Source organism: Somniosus microcephalus, chromosome 11, assembly GCF_052327205.1.
Source record: "Somniosus microcephalus isolate GS21.2 chromosome 11, FLI_Smic_1.0, whole genome shotgun sequence".
NCBI lineage: Eukaryota > Metazoa > Chordata > Chondrichthyes > Squaliformes > Somniosidae > Somniosus > Somniosus microcephalus.
Genome location: NC_140997.1, coordinates 159,589,022 through 159,614,126, shown reverse-complemented (window position 1 = coordinate 159,614,126; position 25,105 = coordinate 159,589,022). Strand labels below are relative to the sequence as shown.

Genomic DNA, 25,105 nt, shown 5'->3' with positions numbered 1-25,105 from the left:
CACCGCCAATCTTCTCTGCAATCACCTGATGTTACACAGGACATCAGCACCCGAGCACATTGCTGTCCTGGAGGCCAGGGATGGCCTCACCATGGCCACATTTACTTCACCTGACGCTGTACACCTCGGCTGCCACATGTGCTGCCAGGCTGGCACCACCCCACACCATCACCATAAATCATCCCTACAATGTCCAAGCCATTCCTTTCACACATCACTATTGCGGGGGGTACCGTTATGTCTCACCATTCACTGCAATTCACTAAACCACTCCCAAAAGGTGCACACAAATCTGTCCAAGAACACAAAGGGCTGGATTTTGTCAATGGGGACGTGATGAGGCGGGACGGCCACTTTTTGGGTTGTAGTCCTGCCTCCATCGACTTGTGGCCAACCCACGCGATTTTCCCTTGATTTACCTAGTTAAGCCCGCCCAGCGGGCTCAGCAGGCCAATTAAGGGACATCTGGTTACTGGTGATGTCAGTGATTGACATTTCATCTGTCAAGAGCTTTTGACAGATGAAAAATCAGCATTTAACAGCTCTGTGAAGCTGTCAAACACTGACAATCTGTCTTCTAACTGGAGTCCTTCTACTCAGACTCAGTTAGAGATCTCTCCAGACCAGAAAGCAGAATACTGCAGCTTTTGACATTTCTGCTTTCTGTGCCGGTGAGATGAGGGATGCCCGAGACCTGAAGGAAGGAAGCCTGCAGGAGAAAGTAAAAGGTAAGTAAAAATTAAAACACTTTATACACACACACCTCACACTTACCTCTGCACACATGCACCCATCACTCAACTGCACAACGGACATCTCGATCCCTCCAACCCCTGCAGACCAGCGGTCCGCCTCGCTAACTTGCCGTGGTTCGGAGCAGCCAGGAAGCCCACACTTCAGGGCTAAAAATAGGGATTAGGCAAAAAACTGCCCATTAACTACCTGTTACCAGGCAGTTAATTGGCACTAATCCCCTTCCCGCCTCGGGGAGGCGGCTCCCAGCACAGGTCGGATACCCGCCTCCTGGGACATTGGCACGGAGGCGGTTGGATCAGAACAGATCAAGTCAGCTAGTGCTCCTGTTGCCAATTGCCATCCAACTCTGGAAATGCACATGTACGGAAAGGAGTTGGCTCAGCTATGATGGATTTCCGCCACCCCCTCCCTAATCCCACTATTTGGGCAAAATGCCAGAGGGACTGCTGTGGCAAAAGTCAGCATCTTCAGGAGAAGGAGAGATATAATTAGAAACTGTATATTTGCAGCTTATAACCACACTTTAAAAAAAGTCAATACAAACACACAAAAAGATTACTGAAATCTGCTTTTTAATCACCAATCCAAACTCTCAACTAAACATTTAATTATACAAAAGTGAAAAAGGAAACATGGTATAAGAATATAAACTATTCAAAAATTGTGCATACATTGGTCTTATTATTTATCTTCAGTTACAGAACGTGATCTTGAAGGAGGCATGCATTATACATAAAGGCAAGGACCATGTAAGCTATCATAGGGAAAACTGCAGTTGAAGCTCAATATTGAAATCCAAGCTCAAATGATTTAGATTCGCTTTGAAAAGGTTTCTATTCAAAAAGAATAGAGAGCTAGATAGGCCATAATTGAGAGAATCAATAAGTAATCCTAAAGTGTTGTTTAGATAGTAGAAAAATAAGTTTGTCAATCACAACAGAATACTCAACACTATGAATCCAGACAACATGAGAGATCTGATGAGTTAAGGGTCTAAGAATAAACTCAGGTTGAATATCCTTACTCAAAAAAGGAAGCAGGCACAAAACTACCAGATATAACTGCACCACAAATGGTATTACAGAAAAACAGCAGGAATCGTTACTTAATTCTTAAACCATATGCTTTGCAACAACTGGCTTTTTTCAAAGAGATGCGTGTCCATGCAAGTAATCATTCGTCAAGTTGCTGACAACCTCTCCCCACCACATATTCTGCCTCTCCCTCCCTCCTCACCTTAGAGGCAACATATACACAATCGATTTTCCTTCCCATGGCTGCTTACAGTGCATCAATAAAAAACAGCATTACAGCCACTTTGAGAAACTCACAGATTTTCAATTGGTGGGATACAGTGACAGATTCATTGTTGTGCTTTGGCAGTCATCTTCAGATAATCCCACAAGTTCAAAACAGGGCTATTCTTCACAGAACAGACCCACAAAATGCTGCATCCCACTTTTTATACTCCGCTGTCTCCCTGCACTCCATTACAATACACTGTATGGGAAAGGGGCATTCTACAGAACAGTAGTTACTTTATCATTCAGTAATCAATACATAGCCAGTACAGATGTGTATAATTTTTAATTTAATAGCAAAAAAAGGGAATGCTCAAAATGAAAAATAAATTGCAAATGAATTCACTCACTGCACACAGCCTTTATGAAGCTAGCTACTGTTTGTAGTTGCACAAAGTGGATGCAAACATCCAGTGAATTAATGGAGTCAGACATTTCAATGGAAATTGTACCAACTTTACTAAGGGGTTAGTTTTTCCATTTTCAGGGAAGGAGGCACTCTCTCCACCCCAACTCAAATCTAAAATTAGTCTTTCGAATTGGTATGGGCTGTCATTCCCAACAATCATTCACAGAAGCGGAGGACTCAAATCTCCACTCGAGAAATCTACAGCTCAATTGCTGCACTGTATTGGTTTGTAATTTAATTAAAAAGGGATCTTCCTCCCATTTCAATATTTCAAGGGTTTAAAATAGAGATAGAGAGTGACTGATCTAGCTTGCACCAAAATTGGATAATGGTGCAATGTAAACACAGCTCTAGGTTACCATGGCTTGGAGTACAGCATGCATTGCCTCAACTTTGCGCATGCACATCAGTGAAACACTTTCAGCCTTTTATTTTCTTCTTTTAAGGTCACAAATTCCTCCAGCAATTCTTCTCTGGCTGTTAAGTGCTTAAGTACAGCTTCACCAATTGCAATCTGAAAGAAAAACCAAACGATATTCCACATTATTAAACAGCTGCTCAATGTTCCAAAGACTCCCCTCACTTGAATGTGGATTATCCATCATGACTGGTTGAATAAATTGCCACTCAGTAGCTCACTGTGAACAAAAGTCAACCACAGGAATGACCAATTTTTAGTAATAGTCATGAAATGGCTGCAAAGATAAATGGACCTGGGGATTTTACATAAATGTCAGCCCTCTAAATGAGAGGTCATTACCAACTTTCATTGCAAACACACTTAACTCTCTGGGAGAATGCTTCTAAAAAATTGAGATGTATTTTGTGCAATTTTAGTTTCCTTTATAAGGTGATCCAGAAAGCAGGTTGGTGGTTGCACACATTTCTGGGAGGAAATTATCTGGACTCAGCATTTACAACATGTGGAAAATAAAGAATACGTGTGGAATTCACAAGTGAAATGTTGTAATTCTGGGAGGTCCTCTCAAATGGAAATCACATCTGCAATGACCAAAGTCATTTGAAGCTACTTACCATGTCTGGGTACATGAATAAAAAGCAGCGTACTATGCGGAGACTAGTGAAATTACTGTCTTGTTCCGTGTTGAACACAGTCGGTCAATTAAAACTATACAGCAAGGATGGTCCTACTTGCTAAATCTTACTTAAACCAGATTCACAGGAGTTAATCCGGTGATGAAACTTCAGCACCTGCATGGCTAAAGGGGCATCAGCATCAAGTTCTGAGAACTTTGGACTCGAAGGGAATCAAGGGATTGAGTGAAGTTGAGGTTGAAGATCAGCCATGATCTTATTTAATGGCGGAACAGGCTTGAGGGGGCCGAATGGTTTACGCCTGCTCTATTTCTTATGTAACTTAGAGACAATGTCACTAAGAGCTACACTCAACAGTATACATAGGAAAATTGGAGAGGCGGCCATTCAGCCCCTTGAGCCTGTTCAGCCATTCAATTAGATCAGAGACGATCTGTACATCAGCTCCATTTACTTGCCCTTGCTCAATATCCCTAGATACCTTTACCTAACAAAAATCTATCCGACTCGGTCTTGAAACTTTTAATTGACCCACATCCACAGCCTTTTGGGGGACAGAGTTCTAATGTTATAATTACACCCTCTTGTTCTGGATTCCCCCACCTGAGAAAATAGTTTCTCTCTATCTACGCGATCAAATCCCTTAGTCATTTTAAACACCTCAATCAGATCACCCTTGAACCATCTAAACTCAAGGAAGTACAAGCTAAGTTTATGCAACCTATCCTCATAATTTAATCCTTTAAACCCTGGTATAATTCTGGTGAATCTGCACTGTACCTTTTCCAAGGTCAATGTTTTTGTGGGCTTTCGAGTGTAAACTTGCTCTAATCTGGCACATGATCCAGCACAGTGCCTTCCACAGGGCATCTGTGAGCAGTGCAAGCAACAGCAAGACTCTTCAACCAACCAGATTGAAGAATCCACACGCAGAGTCTAAACCAGGAAGTATAAATTAGATTTAAATTATGTACAGAAAGCAGATTAAGATTTACACTGGTAAAATTTAATTTTCTGGACCAAGGAGGTTGTTTGGCAGTAAATCAACAATCACGCCATTAAAAATTCACTTACTCCTGAATGCACCAGTGTCAACAATGGGGAACTAGGAGCAAGTACCCAAAGTTCACACCATTGTATATCTTTCAATGCAGAGTCTACCGGCGAGACTGTTACAACGCACCTGGTGGAGGAGCAGTGTATCTGACAGCAACTTCCGGATTTCCGCGTTTAACTGCACAAGTGCGGACGCCGGAAGTTGCTGCCCGATTTTCTCAGTGATAACGGGGAGCACTGATAGCCTCACCATTATGCTCCATGCAAAATCCGGGTAAATATATCTATTGAGGTGCCTGCAAAATTTCATAATTTAAAGGCCATGTTGAAATTCAAGGAATCATTTATTCACAAAATCAAGATCATTTGGTGATCAAGTGACAGGAATTATTTCACTCGCACAATGCATCTTTTTCCTCACACCTTGATGCAAAGTCACTTTGAGGTATCTCTTTCCCTGTGGTGTGTGCCTAATGCACAAACAGTCATACATCCATGCTAAGACAGGACACTATTCCCTCAAGAATCCCTTCATATTTGAACTTTCTCACCCTACTGCTGGTTGGAGCCAGTGTCTATGTAGAACTGATGTATGATCTGAATTGGGCAATGGAATATGGACAACACTCCCTGTTTAGGACATCACATGAGGAGTTATACATAAATGTTCCAGACTGACTAACCCAAACCTGCAAAAATATGACCCTTGGTGGGACTGTTATTCAGTTAAGATATTCTCACAACTTAATTTGCACATATAACCATGTTTTGTGTTTGCTGCACCTTAGGTTCACTGAATTGGATCCCTACCCCATCAGGCAAGCATATAATGTACACAGAGCACAGTACATGTTTGGGTATCGGGACTCCAGTAGTTTAGTTCTTGTATTAATCAAATGAACATAGAATACTAGCATTCGAGTAAGAATTATAGACGTACCTGTTGAATGTGAAATTCGCGGATCATGGCCAGCTGTAGTTCAACAACTTCTTTGTGCTGTGTCTCACTGATTCAGAATAAAATTACATATAAGAAATAACCACTGCATGTGCAATGTAAATCTCCGATAGGAAAAACAGGTTACCAATCAAGGTTCTGCCAGGGGACACATATCAAACACTAAGGCCTCACATGCAATAGAGCCAAGTGGAGCAAGCCACTGAAGAGCACTGTAGATGAGGTAAAAAAGGGCCAAAAGTGTTAATTTTGCAAAACATTTTTTTATTCTGTATTACATTCATGTTATACATTTATTTTCAGCAAGATGTACTGGTTCCTTGAATTAGAGGCTGTATCAAGACTCAACAGGAAGTGCTGTGTTCAGTTATTAGCTGATGCTACATACAAAGCTTCATGAAACAACTTAGAAACTCATCTATTCATTAATTTTTCATTCTCATGGGTTAGACTGGCATGATCATCAACAGCTGATAATCACTGCAAATTCAGTTACCTCATTACAATTCTTGCATTTACCCAAAGCCTTTCCATAATCTACAAGGCACAAGTGTGATATGAAATACTCTCCCCTTGCCTGGATGAGTGCAGTTCCAACAACACTCAAGAAGCTCAACATCCAGAACAAAGCAGCCCACTTGATTGGCACCCAATCCACAACCTTAAACATTCACTCCCTTCACCACCGGCATACCGTGGCTGCAGTGTACACCATGTACAAGTTGCTCTGCAGAAACTCACCAAGGCTTCTTTGACAGCACCTCCCAAACCTGTGACCTCTACCACCTAGAAGGACAAAGGCAGCAGGTACATGGGAAGACCACCACTTCCATGTTCCCCTCCAAGTCACACACCATCCTGACTTAGAAGTATATCACCGTTCCTTCATTGTCACTGGGTTAAAATCCTGGAACTCCCTCCCCAACAGCACTGTGGGAGTACCTTCACCACACAGACAGTAGCGGTTCAAGAAGGTGGCTCACTACCACCTTCAAGGGCAATTAGGAATGGACAAGAAATGCTGGCCTTGCCAGAGATGCCCACATCCCATGAATGAATAAAAAAGTACAGCGTTTTAGGTCAAGCCACACCAAACAAATTCCCATAGCCTCTCATCCCACACTAGGACCAGCATATCTGAACTCTATGGGACTCTTTGAAAAGAGCAAGATTCTAGATCACAAGGAACACTTGTGAAAATGGTCTAGGGTTGTTCTGAAACACTAAAGTCCATCATCTCTTTCTAGATGCTGACTGGCTTGTGCATTTCCTGTATTTAATTTTCCAGCTTTTTCTTTCAGTTAGTGGCTCAAAATACTTGAAACAAACCTCACCATTAATATTTCCCACTTCAGTCTGAATAAAAGTCATGGCATTATCTGTTTGCGTTCAATGTTATAAGAAGAGGAAGTTACAATATTTTTTATTTTGAGAGTTTAGTTGTAGTTAGAAGCATTTTGGTCTTTCCCACTGTGAAGTACATTCACAGCTCAGCCCCAGTTCCGGGTATAGTATCTTTCTCAGACAGATCTGCCATAAATGTGAACAAGGTGAAATCCACAGATATGTTATGAACATTCTTCTGCATTGTCTTGAACTGCACTCTGCAACACATGACCCAATGAAGGCAACAAACCTTTTCAGAGCAGAGTTGGACGTTGTACTGGCGCATATGCTAACCATCATAATTTTATTAAATCAATTTCAAAAGTAACAGACCTGAACTCCTCTAAGGCATCTTTCAATATGTTTTGCAGTAACTGGGCCTTAGCCAGGGAAGCTGCTTGTTCTTCTGTTCCTTCTACATCTGGCTGGACAGAAGGATGACTCAAGGTATCTGCCACAGCCTTGGGATAAGGTTTTTGTTCTGTAGCAAACACAATTACACAAATAGGATACATGATTAAGGCTAGTGATTTGTCCTGGGATTCCTGGTGGCCATTTGGGATCATCAACTTGTCTAGTGTGCATCCGTAGCATCATGCCTCTCAAGTGTAAAGAATTGTGATTGGCTCAACTAACTAACTGATTAAACCGGACTCACTGTTCCATTCTATTAGGCTACCAAGCTCATAACCAAGCAATGAAATAGCTCAATCATTTGATTCCCAAAGCAACCAACCATTCACAAACCAGAAAATACAACAAACACCAACCATGTTGTTCAAAAGCTTTGCTCAGACTTCTCTGGCTTTGAGCCGTATCTAAAAAAAAGGCAGCTTTAAAAAAAATTGAGGAAGTCACTAAAGTTAGCAGTTAAATTCACCCATTTTATCTTGAGGGATGCCTGCAGTTAGAAATAAACTTCTTTCCAACATAGGCCTGACCCAAATTCAAAGGCCCCCGAGGCTCAAACTTTACTCGGTTCCCAGGTCTTGCAGTGGGCTTTCCTGCCATTTCCTGGGCTTACTGAAAGACCCATTTACAACCCATGATCATTACAAGACTGCCATTTTAGAATCTGGTAATATCTAGCACCTGGAAAAATCTTACTCGCTACTGCTGCAATAAATAAGAGTCAAGTTTATGTGATTGGATTTTATGGCAGTGGCTAGCTCACTACTTGGGTGCAAGTCTTTTGGGACATTGTGCGCGAACAGCAATGGAGATTCTTTGGAACTGTGCATGTGACTACTCTAGATGAAGTATAATTATGAATGTGGCGATTCCAGATAAAGTATAGGGAATCTAGCTATTTGCAGCAAAAACACAAGCTACTGTAGTATGTAAAAACAGACAGGCAGTGGAAATCTGCAATAACAACAGAAAATGCTGGAAAAACTCAGCAGGCCAGGCAACATCCGTGGAAAGAAATTAGAGTCGACGTTTCGGGTGAACCCTTTTTCAAAACTGGAAAGGAAATGAAATAGATCGAAGGCAGGGCTGCGATAGAATAAAAGAAGTAAAGGGACATTAAGAGGTATTCAAAACCAGACGAGATGGTAATAGGACAGTGGAGACAAAAGACGGCTCAGATTAGGTGTGAAGTGTACTGGCAGGATGAGAGACAGCTGCCATGTGGGAGAGAGAAAAAAAGGGGGGGGGGGGAGGGAGAACACAAAATAAAGGGGTGAAAAAAAAGTAAAAATGTAATAGGGGCCGAGGTTACGATCGGAAATTGTTGAACTCGATATTGAGTCCGGAAGGCTGCAAAGTGCCTAATCGGAAGATGAGGTGCTGTTCCTCGAGTTTACGTTGAGGTTCTGTGGAACAACTATCGTACTAGTGGAAATCTGCCCTCTGCTTTGGTTTGATGAGTGTTCCCAGTTTGGTTTGAACCTCAGCCACAAAAAAGGAAAACTTATTACTAAACTCCCGACTTTCTTCATTCATACAATGCTCTTGCTGCCTTCCAGCTGCATATATCTCCCAGGACCCAAGCAGACCTACCCCAGATTCCATTCAGTCCCCCACAAGCTTGGTTTATATCTGGAACTGTAGAAATTTTTTAATATTTGCCATCATATATAGATCACACATTGCAAGAAAGATTGAATAGCAATCTGACCAAATGAATAAAAAGAGGTCTCATCACAATGCAGTTAAAAAACATTCATTAAAAAGCGTGCACTATAGCAATATAGTGTGCAATATAGATAGAACAGTGGTGTTAGTAACCATCTTTCTAGCAAGAAAATGGAGCGTACCATGATTAAGAAAAGTTTCAAAACTGAAAAACAGCCACAAACTAAACAATCTCAGAACAGTCACATTACAATACTAGCAAATGTCTGGTGGTGCTGCTCACTGATTGTCCAAGGCTCAGTACAGGGGACGGATCTCAGGTGATTACAAGAGTGGCTTGCCAAGTGTTTCATCATCTTCATTTGTTCTGCATTCCTGCTTGGCTTTCCTTCAATCAGCAACACTACACTATTCCTCCACTACCAATTTATTCACCAACTATTGCGTCGCTTTCATAAACCCTTCCCTCAATACCATTAATATTCCAAATGTGTAAGAATGATCTTATCAGTAGACCTCTGCAGCCAACACCGGATTAATTTTGTGGAGGCAGTTTCTCTTTAGTATTCTAATCGCCACACATGTTCCTTCACAGCTTGAGCTTAGGAACGAGTACTTGAAAACCATGTGTTTGAATGCAATGGTGACTGATCCAATTCAGTAACATTGGTGGATCACAAAGGCCAGCAAACATCACGGAAGCCAGGGCAGTATTGTGATCATGCACGTATATGCCAGAGGGACAAACAAAGCAATAGTGAGGCATAGGGAGCTCTTAAGGTGTGCACACAAAGAGGCATGAATCCAAAAAGTGACCAGAAAGCAAGCCAGAGGCATGGGAGAAGAGAAACTAGTACTGGGCAAGATTGTTGGAAGCTTCAGAAAATTGGTGCAGTTAAGTTTTGTGTTTTCTTTTCCACATTGTTTTAAGTTACGTAGCAGTGAACCAAGATTTCTGCTTAAAGCACTTGGAGATTTTCTTTTCTCCCAGGCTGGGAAAAAGAGATAGTGAAATATTGCAGATGATGTTGGTATCATCACTGGTTGCTTTTTGTGATGTGAAATTTGAGCCAATGGGCACGCTTTGGGCCCCATAAATGTCATTTTCCCCACTCACTTTGTATATCTGCTAAACACACATTTAATTATGTGGATAAAAGATTCAACATGTTATACTTGCTATATTTCCCTCGGTTTGCCAATTTAACCAAAAAATCACATGCAACAGATAAAGCGATTCATCCTATTTCAGATCATAAGAATCATGATAATATATATTTTCAGAAATTTATTTGCAGCTATGTTGGGCACTTTAACTTAAAGTAGCTTCTGTGACTGCTTGCTGGAAGAGATGTCTGTTGTCTTTGCAAAGGACAGAATACACAGACTGTATTGGACATTGATGTGCAAGTGGAGAGCGGAGTTCAGACTGCCTTTAATTTTAATCTTGTCATTAAATAGTTAGCCTGACACCTCAGGCTTGTGATGTATACTAATATACATTGCACGTAATATCTCAAGTGAAAGATAAGCTGTGATTTTCAAAAACTAACGATGTACAGGGTGTTGAAATTAGCATCACTATTTAAAGCAGAGACAGGGTGTTACTGCCAATCAATTTGGTATGCAAGCCATCTCCTGCCAGCGTGTCTTTGTTGTAATTTTGATTGTCAGTTCAAGAGACAGAAGGTGCCTGAACGTGGGCACAAAGATGAGTAGCTCTGACTAGTTTATATCAGTTCCAGTACACGTGCAGATTGCTGCAATGTAGCAGGATTCAGTGAGTACAGTTATGTAAAAAAGCAACTCAAAGATTTTGGTTATTTGCATTCAATAATTAAAAAATAGGTTTAAAGTATATATAGTCTACTGATTTATCCTTGCTTCTGCACTTTTTAAAAAATTTAATCAATACCAATGTGTAGTATTTAGCCTGATGTGTTTGCCTGTCCACGTGGCATTTTATGCCAGTTCAGAGAGATCTGGAGTGCACAGTAGGTAGGTCATAGTAATTTTGATACATACCCCAATAGTAGAAGGATTTATTGGTCATGTTTTGTCATACTATTCCATTTCATATACAAGCAAAAATTTCAGCTCACAGAAGAGTAGGCTTGCCTATGGAAGCTACCTTTTGCATTGAGCATAGGTATTGGGAAGAATCTTGACCATCGTGCGTCAGCCATGGCTCAGCTGGTAGCACTCGCGCCACTGAGTCAGAAGGTTGTGGGTTCAAGTCCCACGCCAGACACGAGCACAAAAATCAAGGTTGATGCTCCAGTTCAGTATGGAGGGAGTGCTGCACTGTCGGAGGTGCCGTCTTTCGGATGAAACGTCTGCTCTTTCAGGTGGACGTAAAAGATCCCATGGCACTATTTTGAAGATACTGAGAGATGTGGAGAAACAGAGGGACCTTGGAGTGTATGTCCACAGATCCTTAAACGGTAGCAGGACAGGTTGATAAAGTAGTTAAAAAGGCATACGGAATGCTTTCCTTTATTAGTCGAGGCATAGAATAGAAGAGCAGGGAAGTTATGCTAGAACTGTATACAACACTGGTTAGGCCACAGCTTGAGTACTGCATGCAGTTCTGGTTACATTAGGAGGATGTGATTGCACTGGAGAGGGTGCAGAGGAGATTTACGAGGATGCTGCCAGGACTGGAAAACTTTAGCTATGAGGAAAGACTGGATAGGCTGGGGTTGTTTTCCTTGGAACAGAGGAGGCTGAGGGGAGATTTAATTGAGATGTATAAAATTATGAAGGGCCTAGATAGTGGATACGAAGGACCTATTTCCCTTCGCAGAGGGGTCAAGAACCAGGGGGCATAGATTTAAAGTAATTGGTAGAAGGATTAGAGGGGAGATGAGGAAAAAATGTTTCACCCAGAGGGTGGTGGAGTCTGAAACTCACTGCCTGAAAGGGTGGTAGAGGCAGAAACCCTCATCACATTTAAAAAGTACTTTGATGTGCACTTGAAGTGCCATAACCTACAGGGCTACGGACCAAGTGCTAGAAGGTGGGATTAGGCTGGGTAGCTCTTTCCGACTGGCATGGTCACGATGGGCCGAATGGCCTCCTTTTCTGTGTCGTAATTTTTCTATGATTCTAATAGCAGGGGAGTTATCACTGGTGTCCTGGCCGTTATTTATCCCTCAATCAACATAAAATCATTAAAACAGATTATCCGGTCATTATCACATTGCTGTTTGTGGGAACTTGCTGTGCGCAATTGGCTGCTGCGTTTCCTACACTACAACACTGACTACACTTCAAAAAGTACTTCAAAACACTTTGGGACATACAATGGCCCAGATATTCCAATCGCTACGGGTGGGTATGCGCTGTGTACCCACCCGTAGGGACACTGTAAATGCCGGTTTCAGGCATGCACAGCGCATGCGCTGAAAACCGGCATTTCCGATCTGTCAAGAATGGTCTGGACAGATCCTCCAGTTGCCCTGGAGAAGGGCCTCTGTGGGTGGATAGTTCCGCTTTTTGGAGACCCTCCGCCCGCAGAAAACCCTCAATTCTTACCAGGCGTAAGGCCTGGTTTTACCAGGATAAGAGTTGAAAAAAGTTTTTTTTTTTTTTTTTTTTTTTTTTTTAAATTTCACTGATTTATCATTTAAAAATACTTTTTTAAAAAAGTTTATTTTAGCCCTGTAAAAATTTTTCAAAAAATTAAATTTTTGTTTAAAATACTTAATTTATTGTAATTTCAAGTCATTTTAAAAAATGTGATTTTTAAAAAATTTATTTAAAGTTTTAGGGGTGATCTTCATTTATATATTTGACAGGTCTTCCTGTCAAATGTATGAAGGGAGATTCCCCTTCTGTCATTGGCTCCCCATGGCCCACATGATCCCAGGGATGCTGCGAACGACATGCGCCTCTGGGATACGTGGGCCCTGCACATTTGGCGTTTGGAGAGGCCCAGGAGTGGAAGTGTGTGCGTCCCAGGAGCCCTTAGGTAAGGGTGTAGATTTTTCCAGATCAGAAAATACGGGCCAACAGTATTAAATATTCATGTCTACATTTTCACTAAAACAAGCAAACCGAAGAACAACACATGCAACTGTTTTCTAGAAATGTAAATGGTGTTGTCTTACATTCACTAAGTAGATAACCCAGTGACTGATGAGGGAATTTTTCACCCCAATTACATTGTTAGAACATAATTACAAGAGTCCATCTTTACACATTATATGTACATTGATTTTTATGCTCCAGCATCAGTGTTAAATGAATTGGAAATACAAGTACAACCTACCAATTGTTTCCTGTTTTGAATTATAGTTGTGCGGAGTCAGCACTTGGTCAGATTTCTCTGCTGTTAAACAGGTATCTTCATTGAACTGAAAAGAGATTTTATAAATTAGTTAGAAAGGACTCAAAAAGCCTCTTCATTCAACCCAAGACACTTCATTTCCCCCTAAGGAAACCGCAATAATGGGAGAATTCCATTGGTTGGTGAATCATTAACAACGAGGCATAATTTTAGGAATAGCTTGAAAACTATAAATTAGAAAAGATTTAATTTCATGCTAAGGTTTATTAGAACGTGAAATGCATTGCTGCAAGTAGCCACTGTAGCCAAGTCAATTACAGCATTTAAGAGGGAATAAAAGACTGAAAGGAAAAGTATTAAATGATACAGGGACAGAGCAGGGATTGGTCTGATTAGAGTGGATAGCTCGGATGTGGAGCTAGTACTGGAGTAGGCATGTTGGGAAGTGACCAACTCTTGATGCGTGTCCGTTCCACACTTTTTAAAAAATTGGTTTTGGGATGTGGGCAACACTGACAAGACCATTTATTGCCCATCCATAATTGCTCTACAGAGGTCATGGTGAGCCTTCTCTTATTTCCTCTTAAATGCTGTAATTGACTTGGCTACAGTGGCTACTTGCAGCAATGCATTTCATGTTCTAATAAACTTTAGCATGAAATAAAATCTTATAACTTCTAAATTTATAGTTTTCTTTGTGGTGATGATGCTCCCACAATGGTGTTAGATAGCAAATTCCAGGATATTAGCTCAGCAACGATGAACAAACAGCAATATATGTCCAAGTCAGGATAGTATGCAACTTGGAGGAACTCAACCCATGGCACTGCTGCTTTTGCTCTTCTTGGTGATAGATATCACAGGGAGGGAGCTGCTGTTAGTTCATGACTTCCTCAGGTTTATAGTCACACCATCTGTGCAAAGCCAAAGAACCAAACACCTCTAAAAGGAATTGATGAGTTGAATTTAATCAGATGAACGCAAGTTGTGAGGAGGATGCAAAGAGGGTATGGACAGACTAAGTGAGTGGACAAGAACATGGCAAATGGAATATAATGTGGAGAAATGTGAAGTTATCTACTTTGGTAGGAAAAATAGAAAAGCAGAGTATTTTTAAATGGTGAGAGATTGGGAAATGTTGGTGTCCAGAGGGACCTGGGTGTCCTTGTACATGAATCACAAAGTTAACATGCAGGTGCAGCAAGCAATTAGGAAAGCAAATGGTATGTTGGCCTTTATCACAAGAGGATTTGAGTATAAGAGTAAAGACGTCTTACTGCAATTATATAGGGCCCTGGTGAGACCACACCTGAAGTATTGTGTACAGTTTTGCCCTCCTTACCCAAGGAAGGATATACTTGCCATAGCAGGAGTACAACGAAGGTTCACCAGGCTGATTCCTGGGATGGGGGGGATTGTCCTATGAGCAGAGATTGAGTAGACTGGGCCTATATTCTCTAGAGTTTAGAAGAATGAGAGGTGATCTCATTGAAATATATAAAATTGTTATAGGGCTCGACAGGGTAGATGTTTCCCCTAGCTGGGGAGTCTAGAACCAGAGGTCACAGTCTCAGAATAAGGGGTCGGCTATTTAGGACGGAGATGAGGAGAAATGTCTTCACTCAGAGGGTGGTAAATCTTTGGAATTCTCTACCCCAGAGGGCTGCGGAGGCTCAGTCATTGAGTATATTCAAGACAGAGATCGATAGATTTTTGAATATTAAGGGAATCAAGGGATATGGGGATAGTGCAGGAAAGTGGAGGTGAGGTAGAAGATCAGCCATGATCTTATTGAATGGCGGAGCAGGCTCGAGGGGCCAAATGGCCTACACCTGCTCCTATTTCTTATGTTCTTTCATTTCTCCATTGTTTTTAATGAGAACAAATTCAGCACCACTGACTTCTCTTCATAATTAAATGATCTAAAACACAAAGCCTTTGGTGCCTTCTCTGAATCTTATCCACTGCCTCTTTTAAAAGTATGACAACCACAGCTAGACATAATACACCAGAGGAGGTTTCAGTCATGCTTAATAAAGTCTTTACATTCTGCTAGTTTTACAGCTCCTCTTTAAGTAGATATTTAGTATTTCTGCTTTTATACGTTAGGAATTTTTTTGCCTTCAGATTTATGACAAGTATAGAGATAGCTTGACATAGCAAAACACTCTGATTTCCAGCAAACTGAAAATCAAATTCAGAAACATTTACCCACTAGATGATTAAAGGAAAACAGGGAGTGGCATAATTTTCAAAGACAGCAAGGATTAGATCAGTGGCATAAGCCCACATACCTAAAACAAATAGGTCAATGGTAATGAATATTCCAGTGCACATCATGGAATTGGGGTGGGGGTGGAATAAGAGGGCAGACAAGAACATACTCGGGCTGACAAAACAGAACTTTGCTCTTCAATTAGCTACGACAACAACTTGCATTTATATAGCGCCTTTAACATAGTAAAGTGTCCCACTGTGATTCACAGGAGCACCAACATCATTTGACACCGAGCCACACAAGCAGATATTAGGACAGGTGACAAAAAGCTTGGTCAAAGGTAGGTTAGAAGGGGCATCTTAAAAAGGAGAGGCAGTGAGGTTTATAGAATATAATCGTGCAGCACAGGAGGCCACCATTTGGCCCATCCAGTCTGTGCCGACTCTTTTGAAGAGCAATCCAGTTCGTCCCACTCCCCCGCTCTTTCCCCATAACCCTGCAATTTTTTCTTCAAAGTATTTATCCAGTTCCCTTCTGAAAGCTACTCTTGAACCTTTTTCCACCACCACCGTCAGGCAGTGCATTCCAAATCCTAACCACTTGTTGCATAAAAAAGTTTTTCTTCATGTCGCCTCTGGTTCTTTTGCCAATCACCTTAAATCTGTGCCCTTTGGAAACAGTTTCTCTTTATTTATGATTGTAAATGCCTCTATCAAATCTCCTCTTAGCTGTCTCCGCTCCAAAGGAGAATAACCCCAGCTTCTCCAGTCTATCCACACAACTGTATTTCCTCATCCCTGAAACCACTCTAGTAAATCTCTTCTGTACCCTCTCCAAAGCCTTCACATCCTTCCTAAAAAATGTGGTGCCCAGAATTGGACACAATGCTCCAGCTGGGACCGAACTGGTGTTTTATATAGGTTTAGCATAATTACTTGGCATTTGTACTCTATGCCACTATTTATAAAGCCCAGGATCCCATATACTTTATTAAACTGTCCTGCCACCTTCAAAGATTTGTGCACAAGCACCCCCCAGGTCTGTCTCTCCTTGCACTCCTTTTAAAATTGGACCATTTAGCTTGTATTGTCTCTCCTCATTCTTCCTACTAAAATGCTTTTCTACATCGTATTTCATCTGCCATGTGTTTAGGGAAGGAATTCCAGAGTTTAGGGCAGCTGAAAGCACTGCTGTCAACGGTGGAGCGATTACAATCGGGGATGCGCAAGAGGCCAGAAGAGCAGCTCTCAGCACACTACAGCAGAAAAAACAGAAGTGGAAGACTGACCCTCACCACATTAAAAGATCTACAGTATTTAGTCAATTCTGTTATGAAGCTAGCACTTCCACTGACTTAAAGGAGGGTAACATTTTGCATAAATTAAGAGTTAGATCCCTGAAGGTTGGTAGGTTAATTTCCACCTCCATCACCCTCCTCTCCCCCCATCCTAGTAGGAATTGATTCTTTGGGGGAAAAAAATCATAACATTGTAGAAGCTTCAATGCGGTTCTGATTCTCAATCACAGGTCATGATGATCCATCTTACCAACTGTGCTGTTTTAGTTACAGGTCCCACAGCTATCATTGCGAGGTGAGCTAGCTTCTTAACATACGATCCACTTGTGGTCCGAGGAGAGCAATTTGAGGCACAGTAGACAGGAGTCAAGGTGAATTTATCAATGGCTGAAATATTGGTATGGCACAGATCTGAACAGAAATATTTTTTTTAAAAAGGTGAAATGAAAGTATAATACCTTTACAGCAACCCAGGAAAAAGAACTAAAATTATTGCAACGTTCCAAAACAGTTTGACAATAGCTCTTTCATACTCAGTCACCCATGGAAGCAACCAATCCATTAGCTAAAATGTCCTGCACTGTACTATATATGGGATGGTTTCACCATTGATCTGCGCATGCGTATTTTTTTATAAACTGGATTTGCCCTCGACTTTATCCTGTTCTGCAACCACATAGGAGGCCAGTACACGCATAAGAATTGCAAAAGGCTGGCAACCTGCAGCTTATGGTCTTCTACTATATCAGCCAGTTATCCTGCTCACTGAAATAAAAAACTGCACAAGTGCTATTCGCTCACTATTGAGGGGTGATGGAACTTGCCAGCTGAGAAGCAACTAGGTGGAACATAGTTGCAGGCATAACAGCAGTCTCACCGAGTTCCTAAAACGTATGAACCAATTAAGATGGTATAGTGTGGGGGCTGGTTGGAAGGGTGACCATTTCTTCAAAGTTTAATTTTTTTCCCCCCCGTTAAAATCGGCCCCGAGAGTCTCCTGCAAATTTTCCAAGATCAGGAGCATAAAAAATAGGCTGGGACATTTCTTGGTTCACTTGGTAATTCATAGTAATGCTTCTCAATCTCAAGATTTCTAAACCCTTGCCGTTACCAGTGGCAATCCAATCTTGTGTAACAAAAGACTGAAATAAGCAGTCGGAGCATATTCCATTCCTCTGAGCACTTGATTCAATTCTGGGTCTTGCTCCTATGTGCCCGCAGACCAGTGCAAGTAACTTTAAATTTTATCGCCCTCTAAGTTTCTGGCCTGCTAACTCACCCCCACTCTTTCCACTAAATTTGAGGAACAGTCTCCATAGCCTAGCACTTATTATTGGTGACATTAGCAGATAGAGGCATAATCTGGTCACGCAACAGTCCTCTGCCTGCTGTTTTAACACAATAGTTAACCTGTTCATTTTAAATGGGCTAACATTCAAGCAAAAATAATAAACAGAGGTACATCATATCAATGCAAGGGGCATTTTTTCAATTGAAATCAGCAACAGTAAATGCTAGCCTCATAAGGGAACCATTTAAAACACTGAATTGTGTGAAGAAAGATTAGGCCAAAATGTGATGAGGCCTCATCTCCCTCTAATTGGAGGTGATGCATCCAGCTGAAGGTAAATATCACTGTGGCCATTATGGCCAGGTAGGTCTGAACACACCTCAGTGGCCAACAGTGGCAAAATAAGAAACTAGCAATGCAGGTCACAAAGCAATACTAGTAATTCATGGTAACTATTGCTTACCTGATCTGATGGGTGAAAAGACTTCCCCAAAGCTGTTTGTTGCAAGAAATATTACCTTTCCAAGTTGTGCAAAATGTCTGCTTGGAGTGACACTGCTAACCTGCAAAGAAGCTGAAAAAGAAATGCCAACAAGGGATTCATAACCTCTTCCATAAAAACATTACAATATGAAGATCAATACAAAATGTAGGGGTCAGGAAGGCAAGCTGAAAACCAACTAGTTGGTCCAAGAAAGGAACTGGAATTACTAAAACTATTACTTATAGTTTGGATGCCTTAATGTTGTTATGGAGGTGGGGGGGGGAGGTGGGGGAAGTGGGGGGATCTTACCCCATTATTGACCACCAAAGATGAAATGGTCAAATGGTAATACTCATGAATAATGTTTCACATCGTTTATTATTGCCTTCCTTATTCTTTGAATGTTCATTCTCAACAAACAAAAACATGATACCACCATCCCACTTGGAATGATATCTGGAACATTTAGTCATATCCTCAAGTCCAGTGATCTTTTCAACACTGTGGAAAAGGTGTCACCCTGGACTGTGCCATTATTTCCCCATTTGGAGGCATCAACAATGAAAATCCAAGCAAAACAAGAGACCAAACGGCTTCAAGGCATACCATTTGATCAAAATAAATGAAGCAAGCTTTGTATATGGAGGCTCGACTTCTTCCAAAGAATAAGGAAGACCACAACTACAGTAATAGCACTCTTCTTCATCTGTTTAACCCTCAGATACAAATTAAAAAGCATATCCAAACAGAACCACCAGCAACTGGAGTGATCTTCATTTTCAGGCCAGTTTGTGGAGTTTAAAGGCATCAAACAGCTTAAGACAATGATGCTTAATGAAAGTATGCATACTAACTCAGGTCACTTCCTTGCAGTTGGCTTCAAGAAATAACATGATACCTCCTGGACAGCAAAAGATACACCATTTTACAGCAATCTTTAATGCACCAAAATAGTTAAGTAGTCTTTAGGTGGGCGTGTCAAATATAATTGGGAGAGAAATTTTGCTCTTTCCTTGTCCTTCTCCCTCCACCACCAACACCCATCCCAGATTGAGCCAATCTTTGCTGCTGTTGCACAGCTTATTGTTAGCATAGCCACTGAAGCATTAGGACACGGAGCAGATCATCTGCCTTGTCTGTCACTTGTGGAATGAAGAGGGTGGGGCAAGGAAAGAAATCACTGTGAAACAAAAAAAATTCCTTACCCAAACTTTACTACACTTACGTGGGTCACTGAGTGAGGAGGTACTGACATCCTTGATACTGGTATCAGTTGTCACAGATACATTGGAGTCTCCTCCCTTCACATTACTCCAAGCAGTGGGCCAAGCTGCCTGTGGAGGAAAAAAGGTTTCAATGAAAAACTTACATTGTGAATGAAATGTGTTCTGCAAAGCTTAGTGCTTTGCATTATCCAGTGCTTGGCACATACAGCGTAAAAAAAGAACTGCCAAAGGAAAAAACCCTGTAATACTAAAGATACGGTCACGGAATGCTATGCACTCGAAGCTCATTATATCAACAATAACTAACATCTCTTCATTGTCTGCCACTCAGGAGCAAACCCTTCTGGATTTGGTTTGACCCATTAGTAAAAGTCAAAAGTCATACTGTCAAACAAGATGTCTGAATTTGATCATCTTTAAAAGAATTGTTCTTCAGGCTAAAAATCAGGTTGTTATCCATATTAACCATACATTTTAAAGGCATTTTTGAAAAGTGATTCAACAGAACCACTGGGTATTATTAAAACAGTCAACAATTTTTGATAATTACGTTGCCCAATCATGTTTTATCAAACTTGATTTGTCACAATCAATGCACCAGACAAAATCTATACTGCCAGACATGTAGGAATGTCAGAAAGAGGTTACACTCTTTTGCAAGTGATGTTCTATAGAAAAATATGCTTCCACCAGTTGGATAATTAACTTAAACAAGCCACAATGGAACAAATACTGGGAGATTCATAATGGACACGCCCTAATCATGTTTCCAGATATAGCCTTTAGGAATGAGACTTAAAAAAATAATTTGCATTTATATAGCAGTCACATCCTCAGGATGTATCAACTCACTTTACAAAAAACTTTTGAAGTGTAATCAATTTTTGAACGCAAGGAAATACAGCAACAAGGTTAAACAAATAGTAATGAAATAAAAGGTCAGACCATCCGTTTTAAGTGTTGGTTGAGGGGTAAATGTTGAGTGGTCTTGGATGTCAGACCACAAGGGCCAGGTCTCTCTCCGCCTCCGCCCCCCACTCCGGCCCGAACATTACAGCAAAAGACGCACAAGGAGACAATAACCCATAGTTCAAGGTACCCCGATACCCCTCACTGCAATACAGCTATTATCTTTTGCCAAGACTTTGTCCATTACCCACACCTCACAGATTGCGCACCCAATGGCTCTTAAATGATAGCCAAATTGGTGGTTTCGTTTTTCGTGCAGAAACCATTTTCTATCTAAACACAAAGCAGGAAAAATATATCGATCAAACCATTTCTCACCTGCCAGAAATCAGGAGCAGAATTTAATCTCCATTCTATTTTCTGCACTATGAAGGATTAAAGATCTGCAAAGTGTCCTATAACACAGCAGGGGCTTGTACTATTCTAAAGGGTAACTCAAGGCATTGAGCTCAAGGGATTTTTGTTACATTATCTTCTGATATAGTGCAGTGCCTTTTGGTACATGTGGAGGAAAAATGCCAAGGCCAATTCTGAAGGTCAAATAATCAATCTCAGTATAACCGGTCAGTTTTCATGCTGAAAGATGAGCACATTATCCCCTTCTATCTTTATTTATGGTATTCGCTAAAAGATAGTGACAAGTGGGAAAAAAAAGCTCTCAGCTCTTTCAAACCAGATCAGCAAGAGACAGATGTGTTTCGAAAGGGGATCCTCTTCTCTGAACAGATCAGCTTCACCATTTTAAGTCTGAAAAAGGAGATATAAGCGAGCTCCACAGTAGGTGAATTATGCCAAAACAAGTTTATAGTTTTGGAAAAGCCTGCCTTGAGTACAGCAAGGGTTAATTAGAGTACTTATCCATGCAGCTACTTTCCCCTTAAAAATTTTCTTAGCATTTAAAAAAATAAATAAACTGGCTACACCAAAACTGAAACACATCAGGAATGTTTTCAAGCTCATTACTTCCCATGAAGCAAACATTTCATGCATTGACGGTTTCTTTTTTTCCTTTAGCTGATGGATGTTCCGAGAATGGAATGCTCTTGTCCTCACCGAGTTTGGATAGCACTGTAAATATCATCGGAAGCTACAGTCAAATGCAAGGAGGCTCAGCTGCACTTTTCTGAACTCCATTACTCTTGTCTTGACAATTCGAAACAGTGGCTTTTGCTCAGGATTTGTGTGCAGCAATTAGCTTCTCCAGGGACCCTCTTGATTTGAGTGCAGCACACAACACATTGTGGAAGTTGGTTCTCTTTTTTCCCCCCCATGCCTGGTACAACAATACATTTCAAAGGTCAACAAGAGACAGCTGACATCATTAAGGTATCCATGTAGCACTGTACTTCTGGCGACAGACATGCTTGTCAGAAACATCAGGTTTCCTTTGCAACAGCAATGTGGAAACCAGTCTGACTTTGATAGAAAAGAAAACTTGAGTTAATGCAGCCCAGGAAGGATCAGGCTTCATTACGATGCTGTGTTACCAGATTTTAAGCCAGGTCAGCAGCAGCTGCATAAAAATGAGCTTCAATTAGTTGAATCAGGGAAGTTTGTGGGGGGGGGGGGGGGGGGTGCGGGGAAAGAGAAAATAGGAAAAAAAAAGAGCCAGGGCTGCTGCTCCAAATGGCATCCAGTGACCTCTGATGAAAAGTGCGCATGGCATCATTCACTGCTGAGATGGTTTCCTCCACCCAGCACGATCAAGCTCCCTGCACTCACCCATCAATGCCTTAAAAAAAAAAAAGGGCCACTCGGGTGAGGTACAAGAGGACACTCAGTGGCCATCCTGAGTTACCATTTCAGGAGGCGAAGGTAGAAAACTAGTACTTGTACGCATGTCACATGTAGGCAATCTGCAATGCCTACTGGAAAAGCCACACCTCCAACCCCATTTTACAGCAAGAGTGCTTGACTGAAGCACGAGGGGAAGTGAAGGAACTCGACTACTAACCTACCCTGATCTGACATGTGACTTAATGTACTGATGCTTCAGATCATTCCAACTTTGCTCGAGCTCTGATGGACCAGTGTTTGGAAACCAGATTTTTTTCTGTGACAGATTTCTCATCAAATTCCATTAATGTGCCCAGGGCAACTTGCAGTTTGACCATCACCAAAACAGACATCCATCGCCCAACTGAACAAGTCAAGATTCTTCTTCTTGTGCTTGACAACAGCAATTGTGCGGATATTTGCCAAGTAAAAAACAGTACTGCTCTCTTCAGCGTGTGCACGTGAGGCAGATAATTTAACTGCAAGTCATATCAACAGATGGACAGGACAGTCACAACTTCATTCTCACTCTGGGCTCATCGCCACTACAGGTAATAAACTAAATTCAGACAGTAAAGGAGGTGAGGAGAGCCCCAATTCCTCATACTTCTCAGGAGATTGGGAGGTAGTATTGCTATTTTGAGGCTAAGAGGAAGATTCTAAGATAGCAAAGTGATTTGCAAGGGGAAAAAAAAGGACTGTCCATCATGCAAGTTCTCAGATCCCTGGGGCACATATTCATCCATTAATGACAGAACTTGAGGCGATTCTCTACATGATCAGAACTCTAGTCAAATTAATTAGGCAAAATTAAGGTAGGATCAATTTTATTTTCATATAAAAAGAGACACTAAGTAAGATTAATGTTTTTAAATTACTCAGGCAGGTCTTCTGGTCACTAAAGTCGGATTTAATTATGGTGTTAAGACCACTGATTGGCAGGCAGTGAAACAAGCTTCACATATTAACAGTTACTCCAATCAGGTTTAACATTTTGCTTGAAGAATACATAAAACACAGTAAGCCATCAACACACCAGCTGGTCCATTGCAGTGTCAATAGACAAGACCGCATGTCTGCTGAGCCAATAATTTGATAAATAACCCATCATTCAAATAATGGATTAAGAACTGCGGAGGAGCCACAAGACAGCCATCACTACAACTTCCTCACTGCAGAACCAATATATGAACTCTAAGAGAAAAGAGGCATAAATGTCTGGCATCCTAAATCCTCATTATAATATTCCCTTTGAGAGTCATCAGACCATGCAAAAGTGAAGACCTCATTATAATGAAGTACTAGAGTTGCAGATTATAAATTTACAGTACACCCTGTAATATTAATCCTATTATACTTTGAAAGTAAAATAGTACTATCTTTTGCCTATTGTCATTATTGAATCTATAGCAATCATGCAGCATGCGTCTTAATTCCATAATCCTACCCTCAGCAACACTGCAGAATACGGCCACCCACAAAATGTTATTAAGATGATGGATTTTAAACATTGAAATAGAAACCAAGGGGACTGGGGCGGATAGTAAGCTGCTGATGAGATTAAAATGTCTCCTAACATGAGGGGAGAATTTGATGGAAGAAAAAAAATCCCGGTCTCTGATGTAGTTGTGACCAGCTTGGTGTGGTTTTCTCTTCTCTTTTCATGCTGCGGTACAGTTCTACAGGTACGTGCACACAGCAAGATCTCTTTAGTATACAGTGGTGGGCAAAAAAATGGCCCAGGGGCCATATCCGGCCTGTCAATCCATTCCATCTGGTCCGCTGGACGGTGTTAAGTCCGTGAATGATTGAGACACGGACTAGCAGGAGAGAAACAAACAGAACTTTACTGTTGAAAGGCATAAACGAATCTAACAAAACAGAGGCTCTCTAGCGCCTTTTATACAGGGGTGGTCACTGCCGGTATTGCAGTCTGAGACCAGTTATTCTCTTAAAGGTACATACACAACAATTCCTCCCCTTTTAGTTAAACAGTACATAACATTCATTTAACACTAATGATAATGAATTACAATCACAATTACTGTTGCTAGATACATTGGTTAAGTTTAAGCAATTATAAGTTCAGTCTTTGAGGAGGCTTCCTGATTCTGTCTGGATAACGCCTCTTTGGAGTATCAGGTTCTTCTGGCAATGTTGAGTCGGAATCAATGTCGTTGTTTGGTTCATCTGCTTCCAATATTACCGGTTCTGCGGTAGCTGCAATTGGAACGTCGATTTCATTACCAGGTGTATCAGATCGTGGTGTGGAGTTGATGTTTTCCAGTGACTCTAGAATCTGGTCAGCATGGCGTCTTACAATGCTCTCCCCAACGTCCACGGTATACGAGAGGTCCTTGTCGTGTACAAATCGTTCCTGGCTGCCATTTCTCAGTGCGGTAGTCCCGGGCCAAAATTGGTTGACCTATCTTAAAACTCCTGGTCGGCCTTTCATTCATATTCTGAAACTGCCTGTTCTCCACATCTCTTCGGACGTTTGGCTTAACCAAATCCAAGCGGCATTGTAGTCTTCGATTGAAGAACATCATGGC

General features: G+C 41.2%; 1 protein-coding gene across 1 annotated transcript in view; it reads right to left on the bottom strand.

Annotated features, from left to right (window-relative positions):
* Nucleotides 1-1,311: 1,311 nt before the first annotated feature.
* The window catches only part of LOC147110967 (protein NEDD1-like), a 122,812-nt gene continuing 99,018 nt past the window's right edge, over nucleotides 1,312-25,105 (bottom strand). The window contains exons 8-14 of the mRNA XM_086001390.1: nucleotides 19,808-19,916; nucleotides 18,562-18,672; nucleotides 17,058-17,218; nucleotides 13,275-13,359; nucleotides 7,256-7,403; nucleotides 5,519-5,585; nucleotides 1,312-2,980 (exon numbers count right to left, since the gene is read on the bottom strand). Of these exons, the coding sequence (XP_085857516.1) occupies nucleotides 2,873-2,980; nucleotides 5,519-5,585; nucleotides 7,256-7,403; nucleotides 13,275-13,359; nucleotides 17,058-17,218; nucleotides 18,562-18,672; nucleotides 19,808-19,916 (789 nt within the window). The 3' untranslated portion in view covers nucleotides 1,312-2,872. The remainder of the gene's footprint in view (nucleotides 2,981-5,518; nucleotides 5,586-7,255; nucleotides 7,404-13,274; nucleotides 13,360-17,057; nucleotides 17,219-18,561; nucleotides 18,673-19,807; nucleotides 19,917-25,105) is intronic.